At 40.8% G+C, this 12,433-nt stretch overlaps 1 protein-coding gene across 1 annotated transcript in view; it reads right to left on the bottom strand.

Annotated features, from left to right (window-relative positions):
* The window catches only part of LOC124795202 (inhibitory POU protein-like), a 467,081-nt gene that overhangs the window by 135,810 nt on the left and 318,838 nt on the right, over positions 1 to 12,433 (bottom strand). Inside the window, exon 3 of the mRNA XM_047259108.1 lies at positions 3,619 to 3,675. Coding sequence (XP_047115064.1) covers positions 3,619 to 3,675 — 57 coding nt within the window. The remainder of the gene's footprint in view (positions 1 to 3,618; positions 3,676 to 12,433) is intronic.

The raw sequence follows: 12,433 nt of genomic DNA, 5'->3' as shown, positions 1-12,433 counted from the left end.
CGTCGTCTCACGCGGTCTGCATGTCCAGCACGAACGCTGGTCCAATTGAGGCGCCAGGTGGAAATGGCATGGCAAGCCGTTCCACAGGACTACATCCAGCATCTCTACGATCGTCTCCATGGGAGAATAGCAGCCTGCATTGCTGCGAAAGGTGGATATACACTGTACTAGTGCCGACATTGTGCATGCTCTGTTGCCTGTGTCTATGTGCCTGTGGTTCTGTCAGTGTGATCATGTGATGTATCTGACCCCAGGAATGTGTCAATAAAGTTTCCCCTTCCTGGGACAATGAATTCACGGTGTTCTTATTTCAATTTCCAGGAGTGTATAACATGAATGTTTCGCGACCTCTCCCAGCAGTAGGAACACTTTTACGTCACCATCTTGACATTATGTAGTGGCTAAACGAGTTCATATTTAGGTCTCTCAAAGAGCTTTGAACGAATAGTTTCACCATGTTTTCGACAGGGAATATGTTCTCTGTTTTACTTAGTACTTTCTTCAACCGTTCTTGCGTAGCTACATTTAGCAGTGGAATATAATTTAGTGAAGTGCCTTTTACTGTTTGTATACGACAGCTGGAGATCAGAACCGTTCAGCAAACTTTTCAAAAAGACTTTACGCATGGTGGCACTCTGTATTAGTTAATTAACAATAGAAAACAAGCACTGTACAGACATTTCATTTTTCTTATGGTTTGATAACAAGGGTCTCATCAATAAAAATATTCTGTCTCGTAGCGCTGACTTGCATCTTATGATATTATTAAGCAGTAATAGGATGCTATAAATTTAATGGAATAAGGCATTCCAACGTGGGCAGGTTAAAGCATATGGGCATTAAACTACTCAGTTAGTTAGTTACGTGTTCCATAGATTATTTGAACGATTCTTTTACCGAAATGATATGGAATGAGTCAGTTTACAGGATATGTATACATGATTAGTGTTTTGTAAGCCAGATACCATTAACAAACAGCAAATTGATTAGTCAAGATTATCGTTGATGTAAACGACCCTACGTCTTTGAATAGTTTTTAAAAATTGAATCATCTCGTTTTCCATGCACTTTGAAGATGCTAAGCTAAGTGGAGAACTGGTGCTCTTTCTTTGCTTCCTTCAGCGCCAGTAGTAGTCATAATGTAACAAGTGAAGTACATATAACGACCTTTCAACGTTCCAACAGCTCTGAAATTGATAATTATTCAGTTTGACAGCGGAGTCAATCGGTCGAATAGAAGCCTGGACAAGGAAAACTAATCTCTCTTCAGCCTTAAAGCAAGATTTATAGCTCTGTAAAGTATCATATTGTGTAGATTCTGGGTAATCTTGGTTCCCTCTGTAGTCTCTGTTCTTTAGAAAATGGATTGACTGTGTTATAAAGAACATGCCACGCAGATTCTTCACGAATGTAAATCTGCAGATTACGATAAGGACATGCTTCTTATATATAAATAATTTATACAGTGTTATAATTTCTTGGAAACTAAATCTACAGTTCATGCACCTTCGTTATTGTAGCCAAATAAGCAATGACACGTGCTTAGATGAATAATAATATTTCTCCAATTTCACAGTAAGCTTATATACAGGGTGGCCAAAAACAGCTTGTGAGGAAAGCTTGTGAGGGTGTTGCAGGGGAGGGTGTGCTGAGAAATAAGTGTTATTAAAAAAATTCGATACGTTTCGCCGTTTCAGAGTTGTCAGGTCACCGAGCGCGCAGTTTCAAACACTTGCACACGCGAAAATGCGGTAACACACAGACCGTATGTCTGTCCGTGCGTTATCACTTGTTCAGATGCTCATTACCAGTTAAAATGTGAGTTTATCGGAAGTGACAAATTTAAGATAGGTAAGCAAGAGCTACTTTTGTCCGATTTGAGGACACCAAACGAAGAAAAAGTTTGGCGATATTGTCTCTGGCAGGCTGCTTCAATTAGCTTGCCCGACGACATGGTTTTATTGCTTCAATGCAAAATAACTCGGAACGGCACAACGTATCAAACTGTTTTCATAACATTTATTTCTCATCATAATATCCCCTGCAACATCCTTACAGTCTTTGCAGACTGTTTCTGACCACCTTGTTCATTGGTGAGTTGAACAAGTAGAAAAATTTCACACTTATTCAGAAGCAATACAATTCTGGTCAAACAGCTATTTAACAAATCTTGTGCTATAAATGTACACCTAGTAAAATAAAACTAAGACATATTTTAAAAATAAATCTTTTTCGCGTGTAAACACTATTGTTTTGCCTTGACAGTCGTAGTAATGTTTTGTAACATTGGAATCTCCTTATTCGGATTATAATTTGTAGTGAGAGTTAGGCTGTGCAGAGCAAAGAAGTGATGATTATATACAATTGAAGCCGCGATGACATGATGTAAAAGAGTATGCAGTGCATTTCAGTACATTCAACTGACAATATTTTCAAAAGTGGTATTCTGCAACGAGCATTGCAGGCTATGAAAATAATGTCCCTCGTTTTGGAACTGCTAGTGCCATCTTCTGGCCTGTGTATGTTCCTTTCTTGTTTGAAATAATTTTAGAAATGTCGAGAGGGGCAATCTAATGCTGTAATTTATGATATTAGAATCCAAGACTACCTGATGTGAAATAGTTTATTTCATGACCGGTTTCGACAGTAGCTATCATCCTCAGATCCCCAGATGTTCGGATACAATTCACTTAATGTAGTAATGTGTCTGGGGGTACAACAGTTACACTTAAGGAAACACATTATATCAATTACATGGCAGTCACGTCGATATACTGAGAACATGATTACAATAATACAGCTCCACACTGGTTTGTCAAATATATAAAACTTGCTAAATTAAATACCCATAGCACCAATAATGAGCACAGAGGCAAAAACAGGTACATGATTAAAGATGCCTGGTTATGTACTTTTATGTACTGTGAGCCATGTTAGAGTTCATTGAAGTTGGAAATACGTTTCTTTTTAGTTTTTGTATGTAACTTGGTTTTAAAAAAATTGGTGTAAATAGTTGGTTACTACCGCCTACGAAATAATCACGAACATATCGTTGCGTTCTTACGGTGGCGACGCCTACTGACAGACTTTGAAACCACTTAAGATCGGCTCTAAAGCGCAGCGGTTCAGTCTTCCTGAGTCGTCATCGTCGCTTCATCTTATAGATCTGACAAACCAGCGTGGAGCTGTATCATTGAAATTGGAGAATGTTCTCAATATGTCTACGAGACTGATGTGTAACTATTTCTGGCAGGTATGTAATTTTTATTATTCATGGTATTATTCATAGTATTATTCATGGTTCCTTGTCTATAGCTGTTAGACGACCAAGCGGATTACTACATTAACGTTATTCTATCTGTATCTTGAGAATCTGAGGGTGTCAGTTAATTACTGTCGAAACTGGCCAGGAAATAAACTATTTCACATCAAGCTATCTTGGCTTTAAATATGATAAATTACAAGTATTTATCATTTATCTGAAAGTAAAAAATGAAAAAAAAGTAGCTTTTGCATGCATCTTATAAACAAAGCAGATAAAAAGTTTTCAAGCATTAAAAATGTAAGAAAATCGATGTTTAGAAACATGCGGCAAAACTTAATCGGATTGTAACGTACATTATGCCGTGGAGACCAGGAGTTGCACATAATGGACGCATCCTCAAGAATTCGACTCTGTAAATAAACAGGGAAGACACAATCAGCATTCGCTATGCAGCCTCCAAACACCGCGTCGCATTCTTCTACCACCTGAAGAGACAGACATAATCAAACACAAGAAGCACATTAAAGTCTAAATTTCCTTTTATGGCAAAAAATGAGACAAGTGAAACCCGCAGATCTACGATTTCACCTATGTTTTACGTACGTAAGAAATAATAGTTCTGCAGCAACTGTTGGCTGACTAAACTCGACCACATATTATAGGTTAACCAAACTAACTCGCATAAGTTATATGTAACTTGATTATGTTCCATACAAGAAAGGTATCATTTCTGTTGGTAAACTGTGGCACGTGCGCCATGTGTTTGCCTGTTGGGCTTTCACCCTAAAAGTTTGCACCTGAGCACCATCGAACTGGACGCGAAATGAACAGGAAGGGCGTCGTAAACGGCAGCACAGTATTTTGTTCACTGCGTCGCGACGCACGGAAGACATTGATTCAGAGTGGCAGGCGGGTCACGTGACAAAGGCAGTCGCCGGCTGGCGGAGATAGTGGATATTCCTGGCTCCTTCCCGCCGTGCGACGGCACGGAAGGCGACACGGCACGACGCAGAAGCGAACTTCACTGCTAAGTATCCAGTCTGCATAATATAAACACTGGTTGTTTTGTTACGAGTTCTGTTAATCACGGTGCAGAATGTTTCGTAACGTGTCAACAGTTTCAGAAAAGTGAGATACTTTCTAGGTACATGGTTACCAGTAAAACAATGTCTCACTTGATCATTTACTAGTACATTGAACGGAGATTTTGCTTTGTATCTGTAAACACACACACACACACACACACACACACACAGGCGCGTTATAATAATCTGTTTGAAAAATTATTGTACAGAAACTTATAAACTTCGTCTTTTACTCATCCGTCGCCAAAAATACCACTGAGTTCAAGGTGCTCCAGGAAACTGAACTACTTTTCCTTGACGCACGTCCCCCACATTACCAAAAAAAAAAAAAAAAAGGAAAGAAATCAAACGAAACCTCTACAGTTTGGGTGTGTATCCTTATGTTACCTAAAAGCAAAATCATACTAATGAACTTTCCGTCAGTCCATGGTAGAATAACTTGACCATATGAATATAAAAACATTAACTATTAATTATCAATCCATTGATATCTTATAAGCATATTATCATTTCTTTATTTAAGTCAGAATTTGCTTCTGTTAACATCGACATCCCCATGAAGAAATGTATCAGGACAGTAAGTAAATACTGCATTAAGTAAATAATAAATAAAGTCATTAAACGTAGAATGGTCATAATAACAATAACAGTACTGTAACGGTATGTGACCCGAATTTCAAAATAGTAATGAGAGCAGGGTAGGAATAACGTGAGATCCATGCTCTGTTGTTGGGATTAATCTTTCAGTCGCACAGAATGATTTACGAAAACCGTTATCAGAATAGTAGGACCAGTTAACAACCGTGAGGTGACACTAAAAATAATGTATCTTAATTTAACCTAAATTTCAACAAATTAAGTGAAAATATCAGTTAAGCAGGCGATAAGTATTACAGCTGCTAAACGAAATAACTACATAAGGAGGATGCTCTCAAGCTGTGGTGTGCCACTGAACACTTGGCCTGACTTGGATGCTGATCCTGTATATTGTTGTAGTAGGAGTATCAGAAAAATGTTTATTTTTCTAGTTTTTCAAAATTTTTCGGAGTTACCATAATTTTCAAAGTTGTTCACCAGTATGATGTCATTCAGAACGACAGTCAGTTATTTTCCTTCAAACCGAAAATAGTTAAGCAATAAAATAACAGGCTAACAGGTCGTAGAATCTTCCAATTTGTGTATAGCATTCATAAACATAAAATATTACTACACGACAGAAATTAAGGTGCGTGGAACAACGAAATTTTACTCGGAATGGTTACAGAATTTAGTGACAGCCTCAATTTCTGTCGTTATCTCCCTTTGTTTATGCCATATCAGTTCTACTGTGCTTGTCTCTCCTTGATCCTTAATTACTACTTGCACTTAAAATATATGACATAACTGGCAGACACACTCGCGTTGAATGGGTAAGTTTGTGGTGTGGAGCAATTTAGCTATTTCTGATAATGTGATAGCGAAATTGGTGTAGGATCATATGAAGGGTTGAGAAAAGGCGGTTCTGCATCGTCTGTAACATACGAGTACGTGATGAAAAGTAGTGTATTCGAATATTTCATGTGATAATGCTTTAAAGATTTCTGAATAAAACAGACATTATTAATAATCTACGTCTTCAGTCTTCATCTCTACATGTTTGGAGCCCTCTGCCGCTAGAGGGCTCCGAATTGCAGCGCGTAACATGGTGGTGTGTAACGAAACTACACTACTAGCCATTAAAATTGCTACACCAAGAAGAAATGCAGATGATAAATGGGTATTCATTGGACAAATTTATTATACTGCAACTGACATGTGATTACATTTTCATGCAATTTGGGTGCATAGGTCCTGAGAAATCAGTACCCAGAACAACCACCTCTGGCCGTAATAACGGCCTTGATACTCCTGGGCATTGAGTCAAACAGAGCTTGGATGGCGTGTACAGATACAGCTGCCCATTCAGCTTCAACACGATACCACAGTTCATCAAAAGTAGTGACTGCCGTATTGTGACGAGCCAGTTGCTCGGCCACTATTGACCAGACGTTTTCAATTGGTGAGAGATTTGGAGAATGTGCTGGCCAGGGCAGCAGTCGAACATTTTCTGTATCCAGATAGGCCCGTACAGGACCTGCAACATGCGGTCGTGCATTATTCTGCTGAAATGTAGGGTTTCGCAGGGATCGAATGAAGGGTAGAGCCACGGGTCGTAACACATCTGAAATGTAACGTCCACTGTTTAAAGTGCCATCAATGCGAACAAGAGGTGACCGTGACGTGTAACCAATGGCACCCCATACCATCACGCCGGGTGATACGCCAGTATGGCGATGACGAATACACGCTTCCAATGTGCGTTCACTGCGATGTCGCCAAACACGGATGCGACCATGATGATGCTGTAAACAGATCCTGGATTCATTGGAAAAGATGACGAATTCGTGCACCCAGGTTCGTCGTTGAGTACACCATCGCAGACGCTCCTGTCTGCGATGCAGTGTCAAGGGTAACCGCAGCCATGGTCTCTGAGCTGATAGTCCATGCTGCTGCAAACGTCGTCGAACTGTTCGTGTAGATGGTTGTTGTTGTCTTGCAAACGTCTGTGATCTCGACTTCTAGTGATACGAGGCCGTTGGTATCCAGCACGGCGTTCCGTATTACCCTCCTGAACCCACCGATTCCATATTCTTCTAACAGTCATAGGATCTCGACCAACGCGAGCAGCAGTATCGCGATACAATAAACCGCAATCGCGATAGGCTACAATCCGACCTTTATGAAAGCCGGAAACGTGATGGTACGCATTTCTCCTCCTTACACGAGGTATCACAACAACGTTTCACCAGGCAATGCCGGTCAACTGCTGTTTGTGTATGAGAAATCGGTTGGAAACTTTCCTCATGTCGGCACGTTGTAGGTGTCGCCACCGGCGCCAACCTCGTGTGAATGCTCTGAAAAGCTAATCATTTGCACATGACAGCATCTTCTTCCTGTTGGTTAAATTTCGCGTCTGTAACACGTTATCTTCGTGGTGTAGCAATTTGAATGGCCAGTAGTGTATGTCAGTGTGTGAGAAACAGAATGCCTAACCGAGTTTCGAATTGTAAGAGTTCGTCCATACATGGAGCACCCTCTCCCACAGCATGACAATGTCACATACATCAACAATCCAATGCTTTGGGTTCACTGTCATCGATCGTCCTCAATGTCGTCCAGATTTGGCGCCATCCGATTTGCATCCGTTTCCAGAACTTAAAGAACACCCCCGTAGACTTCGCTTTGGATAGTGACGAAACTGTGCAAGCAGAGATGTGTTTGTGGCTCCCTCAAGCAGATCAAACATTCTGCAGTGACGGTATCAACAAACTGGTCTCTCGTCGGGAGAAATTTGTTCGTCGCCAGGATGATTATGTCAAAAAATAAATATGTAGACATGAAAAATAAATATGTAGAATGTCAATAACGTTTGTTTTAATTAATAAGTCTTCATATAAAAAATTCAGAGGGACTTTTCAGCACACCCTCGTGATATACACATCTTACTGCTTGGTAACAAAATATTATGTCCCGCTAAGAATTTTTTTTGTTCCACGCAACTTTGTTATTTGAGTGTTGCCTTTATTTGCAGAACTGCGTTACTTTTTGGATCCACAGGATTAAAGCAAGAAAAAGTGGAAAATTTTATAAATTTAAACTATCAAAAAGAATAATTCCATCGTCGCATATCAAAAAATCTGACACAACGGAGGGTTATAAAAACGACGTACTTGTCGTATCTAATAATTAGTGGTTTTTTGTCTGCAATCAGTGTTAAATTCTTTGGTCAGTTTTGGTTCTTCCGTTCCGTAATTGCATAAAGTACTTTAACCAATTTACATGCTTCCTAGGAGAAACATATTAATTGTCTTCTGCGGATGAATTTTTCATTCTATCCTATAAAGTTATCAACTTTCGTTAGAATAGTAAACACTGTAATCGATCTTGAATAATTTTTGACATCGATTACAATTGCCTGGAAGAGGTATTTCACCCAGATCCTCTGTCGTATGATGCTATGAACTTCTTGAGAGGTAGAAAACGTCCTTCAACAATCCTTGAATGACTTCTTGCGAACGGTTTCAGGTGAGTGCAAATCAGTTATGGGAGCCCGCATAGTTCACACAACGTATGAGCTGACGGTAACTGAGGTGCTTCCCCAGTTTCAAAGTTGTTCTATGGTGTAAACATTCTCCTCGCATATCTTCAAATAAGAATTAACATTTCCATCGGTATAATTCATAGCATTGCAGGGTACCTGCAGCTTCTTTTGTAATTTATCAGAATGAGAAAAACTTAAAATAATGAATTAAAGGTTGCCCGCGCTCTTGCAAGAACACAACTTTGTTTTGTTTTGCCACCGAACATGTTTCACCACAGTTGCGACATCCTCAGAAGGCTTTTTGCTTTTACTGTTTTTGAAACATATACACACAAATTTTACGTAGGTTAGTAATATGTCATCAGATTATATTGTTGTTTATGGTCCTTGCGAGTGCGCTTGTCGTTGTTTATTACGCTCGCCTATCTTTGTTCGGAGAATTCTATGACTTCTCTAGGCGACAGACGGGGCATGGTCGGTGAAGGTGACTTAAGTGGTTCCGCAGGCGAAGAGAAGGAAGTTGCTGGCTGCAGTGACTGTGGATAGTTTTCCTTGTGGCTGCTGGCTGGTCACAACACCGCGAGTCGGCTAGGCTGGTGACTGTGTGGGAGACCGCACGGCGGACTTGGATCTTTATTGATATTGAATTTCAAACGACACTGGTTATATGGAATTGTGTGTCAGATAGGAAGGCAGCCTGGACTTACGAATGTTGATCAGCTTCTGTAACGAACGTGGACTGGTTGTCGCCGGAAAAAGATTTCGTGGCGAGCAGTCTTTAGATTTTATACTCTCTGTGTTGTCGAAGGTGGTTAACGAGGCTGATATATATTGTTCGGCACGTCAGACATTTGTAGTTGCCCTCACCGGAATAATCTGGATGAGTTGCTATAAAAAATAATAAAAGAAACTGCAATTCGGCTGTCCTGAGAGTATGACAGTACTATTTTCTTCTGGGTCGAGTTAATAAGACTTACATATACTCCTTCGGATTTTCTTTCTATGGAGTTTAACACTGTATATTTTAATGCTGACTTTACTTGTGTGTTTTATCTGTTCTAATACTGGTCACTGTTGTCTGGCCAGTAATAACTGTCGTTTTGAGGGGCGTACCGGCCTGCCGCTCAACGACAGTTTATCTGATGTTACTACAGCGGTTAAGCTCGTGGAAAGCTATTGGCTGGGAGTCACGTACTTCATTGTAAAATTTGAATTGTTGCCAACAAGCGGAAGTTATCTATCGTGACTGAATTTGGTTTTGAATGTACTTGAAGCGGAATAAAAATTTTACTATCATTATTAATTTTATTATTATTATTATTATTATTATTATTTCTTTCCTTTCTCAGACGTTATGTCTGGTTAAAAATGGAAAGTGACGCGGACCTTGATCTAGCGTGACTTTCTTCTAACTATATTATTATTATTATTATTATTATTATTATTATTATTATTATTATCATTAATTTTACTATTATTGTTTACTTATTGCTTAAGGCATTTAACAATTGGATCGCTTGAACTTGGCATTCCGGCAGCTTTGGTTTGTCTGCCGTGTCTTTTTTTTTGGGGGGGGGGGGGGCGGGGGCTCAAAGAAGTGGCTAGTTTTCTGTTTTATTCCTTATGTTAATAACATAATTTCTTAACACTGTAAGTTTTAAAAAATAGCATTTTCTGTACAGTTGTAATTGGAAAAACTGTGCCTTCCATCTGATCAATGGCGTTCAGCTGATCAGACCTTGTGTTTTCTTTTAATTTTCTTGCCCGTTGCTTAATTATTTTGTTATTAAGGATATACCTCGACCAAAAACTTTATAAGTGTGTTATTCTCTAAAAGCAGGTAGTCGGCTTCTGCTTAATCTTGCCAAGTACTGATTGTTATTCGAATTGCACTGCCTTCTGATTCCTTTGATCGCCTTGTGCGTATTCTGCTATCGTTTTTTGATTTTTCTTCACTAGTTTCATAAAAGTTATCTATTGGAATTTTGACTAAAAATTATTGTAGCTGTGTATTAAAACGCCTTCTACGTATTTTTTTAATATTTTTCGAATTCCTTCGGTAATTTTACAAAGGTTATCTTTTGATCATTTGATTAAAAAATATGTAACTGAATATTAAATAATTATCAATAAAAGATTGTGCGATATTCCTGGCTAACAAATTTAACACTGGCAGTTTCCATTCCATTTCTCCGACTTCCTTTCAGTTTAGATTACATATGTACCTTACCTTTTCTTGCACTGTGTGTCCTTGTGCCTGTCAACAAAAACAACCGTATGTTGTGGTCCTGTAATATAGAGTTTTATGTGTTACGGTAAGACGGTGAGATGGTGGCCGCTTCGATTACAAATGTGTGCGCTCTACAGCAGTCGACGTACTGCACTGGAGCTCGGTCCGGGTTGGCGCGAAACTCGGAGGTGTGTGGCCGCCGTGCAACGCCAGCTCATTGCTGGTGTTGCGAGATGACACCGCGGCGCCGAGACAGCCCGGAGAGCAGCGGCAACGGCAGCGGCAGCGGAGGCGGTGTGTGCGCAGCTGATGGCGGCCGAGATTGGAGCGCCGCTATCTGCGTCATCAGGGGCCGACGCGGCCGCGGCTTATCCGCGCCCATCGGCAGCTCGCGACCGCACAAAGGCGACACGCGCTGTGACGAGCGGGCTTGCCGCCTCCACGCAACGAGCAGGGCGTACCGCACTAGCGCTCAACCCGCTTCACGCTATTTCGCAGCTCTAAAACGATGAGCTGTACTCGGGTAGAAATATGGGAGCTCAGTCGAGAGTGATTCTAACGTTTTCATTGATGGACATAGATTGCCCAGACAGCACGTGAGTTTGAAGTACTCTGACTCCGTTTGGGTGTATCTGACTTTAATGTATCCGTAACGGTTTTACGTGGCACAGAAGTACAGTTAATGACTCACTGTCGGACAAAAAATGTGAAGCACCCGGAAGACACTCTTGGATTCCAATGTAACTTCCATCACGTACACAGTATCGGCTGGTTTGTAAATGATTAAAGTTGCAACTATCTCTCACAGCTAGAACGGCCATCAGAACGCATTATTGTTGTCCGTGTTGTTACCAGGCCTGCTAGGAATGCAAGGGCCGTGGACAGAGTCAGATGTTGGCTGATCGCTGAAGCGTTAACAGCACCTCACAGAGTCAGAAAGGGGCCGCATTGTGGGTCTCCATTTGACAGGCTGCTCGAATCATGCAACATCCAGGTTTGTGAGACATTCGTATATGTCAGTGGCCCGATGTTGGACTGCTAAGGTCATGCTCGACCAAATCTGATCAACACAAGAGATGATTCCTGTATTGTGCATCAAACACATCATAGCCCATTCACACTTGTATCTGCCATCTGAGAACAACTGCCTTATTTCTTGCAACATTTTTTGTCACGCTGCACGACCGGTCGGAGACTAGCAAGAGCCAGATTTGGGAATTAACATCCTATTCGTTTGCTGCCACTAACAACGCAACACAAACAACTGCGTTTGGAGTGTCGGCAGGCACCGGGAAGCTATGCTGCTGATTATCATATTGTGTTCAGAGATGAATCACCTCCGGCCGTTGTGGGCGAGCGGTTCTAGGCGCTTCAGTCCGGAACCGCGCTGCTGTTACGGTCGCAGGTTCGAGTCCTGCCTCGGGCACGGATGTGTGTTATGTCCTTAGTTAGGTTTAAGTAGTTCTAAGTCTAGGGGACAGATGACCTCAGATGTTAAGTCCCATAGTGCTTAGAGCCTTGAATCGCCGTTCTGCTCTAACGCGGATGTTCATCATCGACGAGTATGGTGGTGAACTGGAGAAAACATCCCATTATAACAATATTTTTGGAGAGGCGCAAGCAGTGTTACTCCTGGTGTCATGGAAACCATCGGATATGACTTCAGGTGACGACTGACAATGATGATAAACTTTGATGTCACTAGAGGACGCCATCGACATCTTGTGTCCTCG

The sequence above is a fragment of the Schistocerca piceifrons genome, chromosome 4 (genome assembly GCF_021461385.2).
Source record: "Schistocerca piceifrons isolate TAMUIC-IGC-003096 chromosome 4, iqSchPice1.1, whole genome shotgun sequence".
NCBI classification, from domain to species: domain Eukaryota; kingdom Metazoa; phylum Arthropoda; class Insecta; order Orthoptera; family Acrididae; genus Schistocerca; species Schistocerca piceifrons.
Note: the sequence above shows the minus strand (reverse complement) of the source record. Positions and strands in the feature narration are given on the sequence as shown.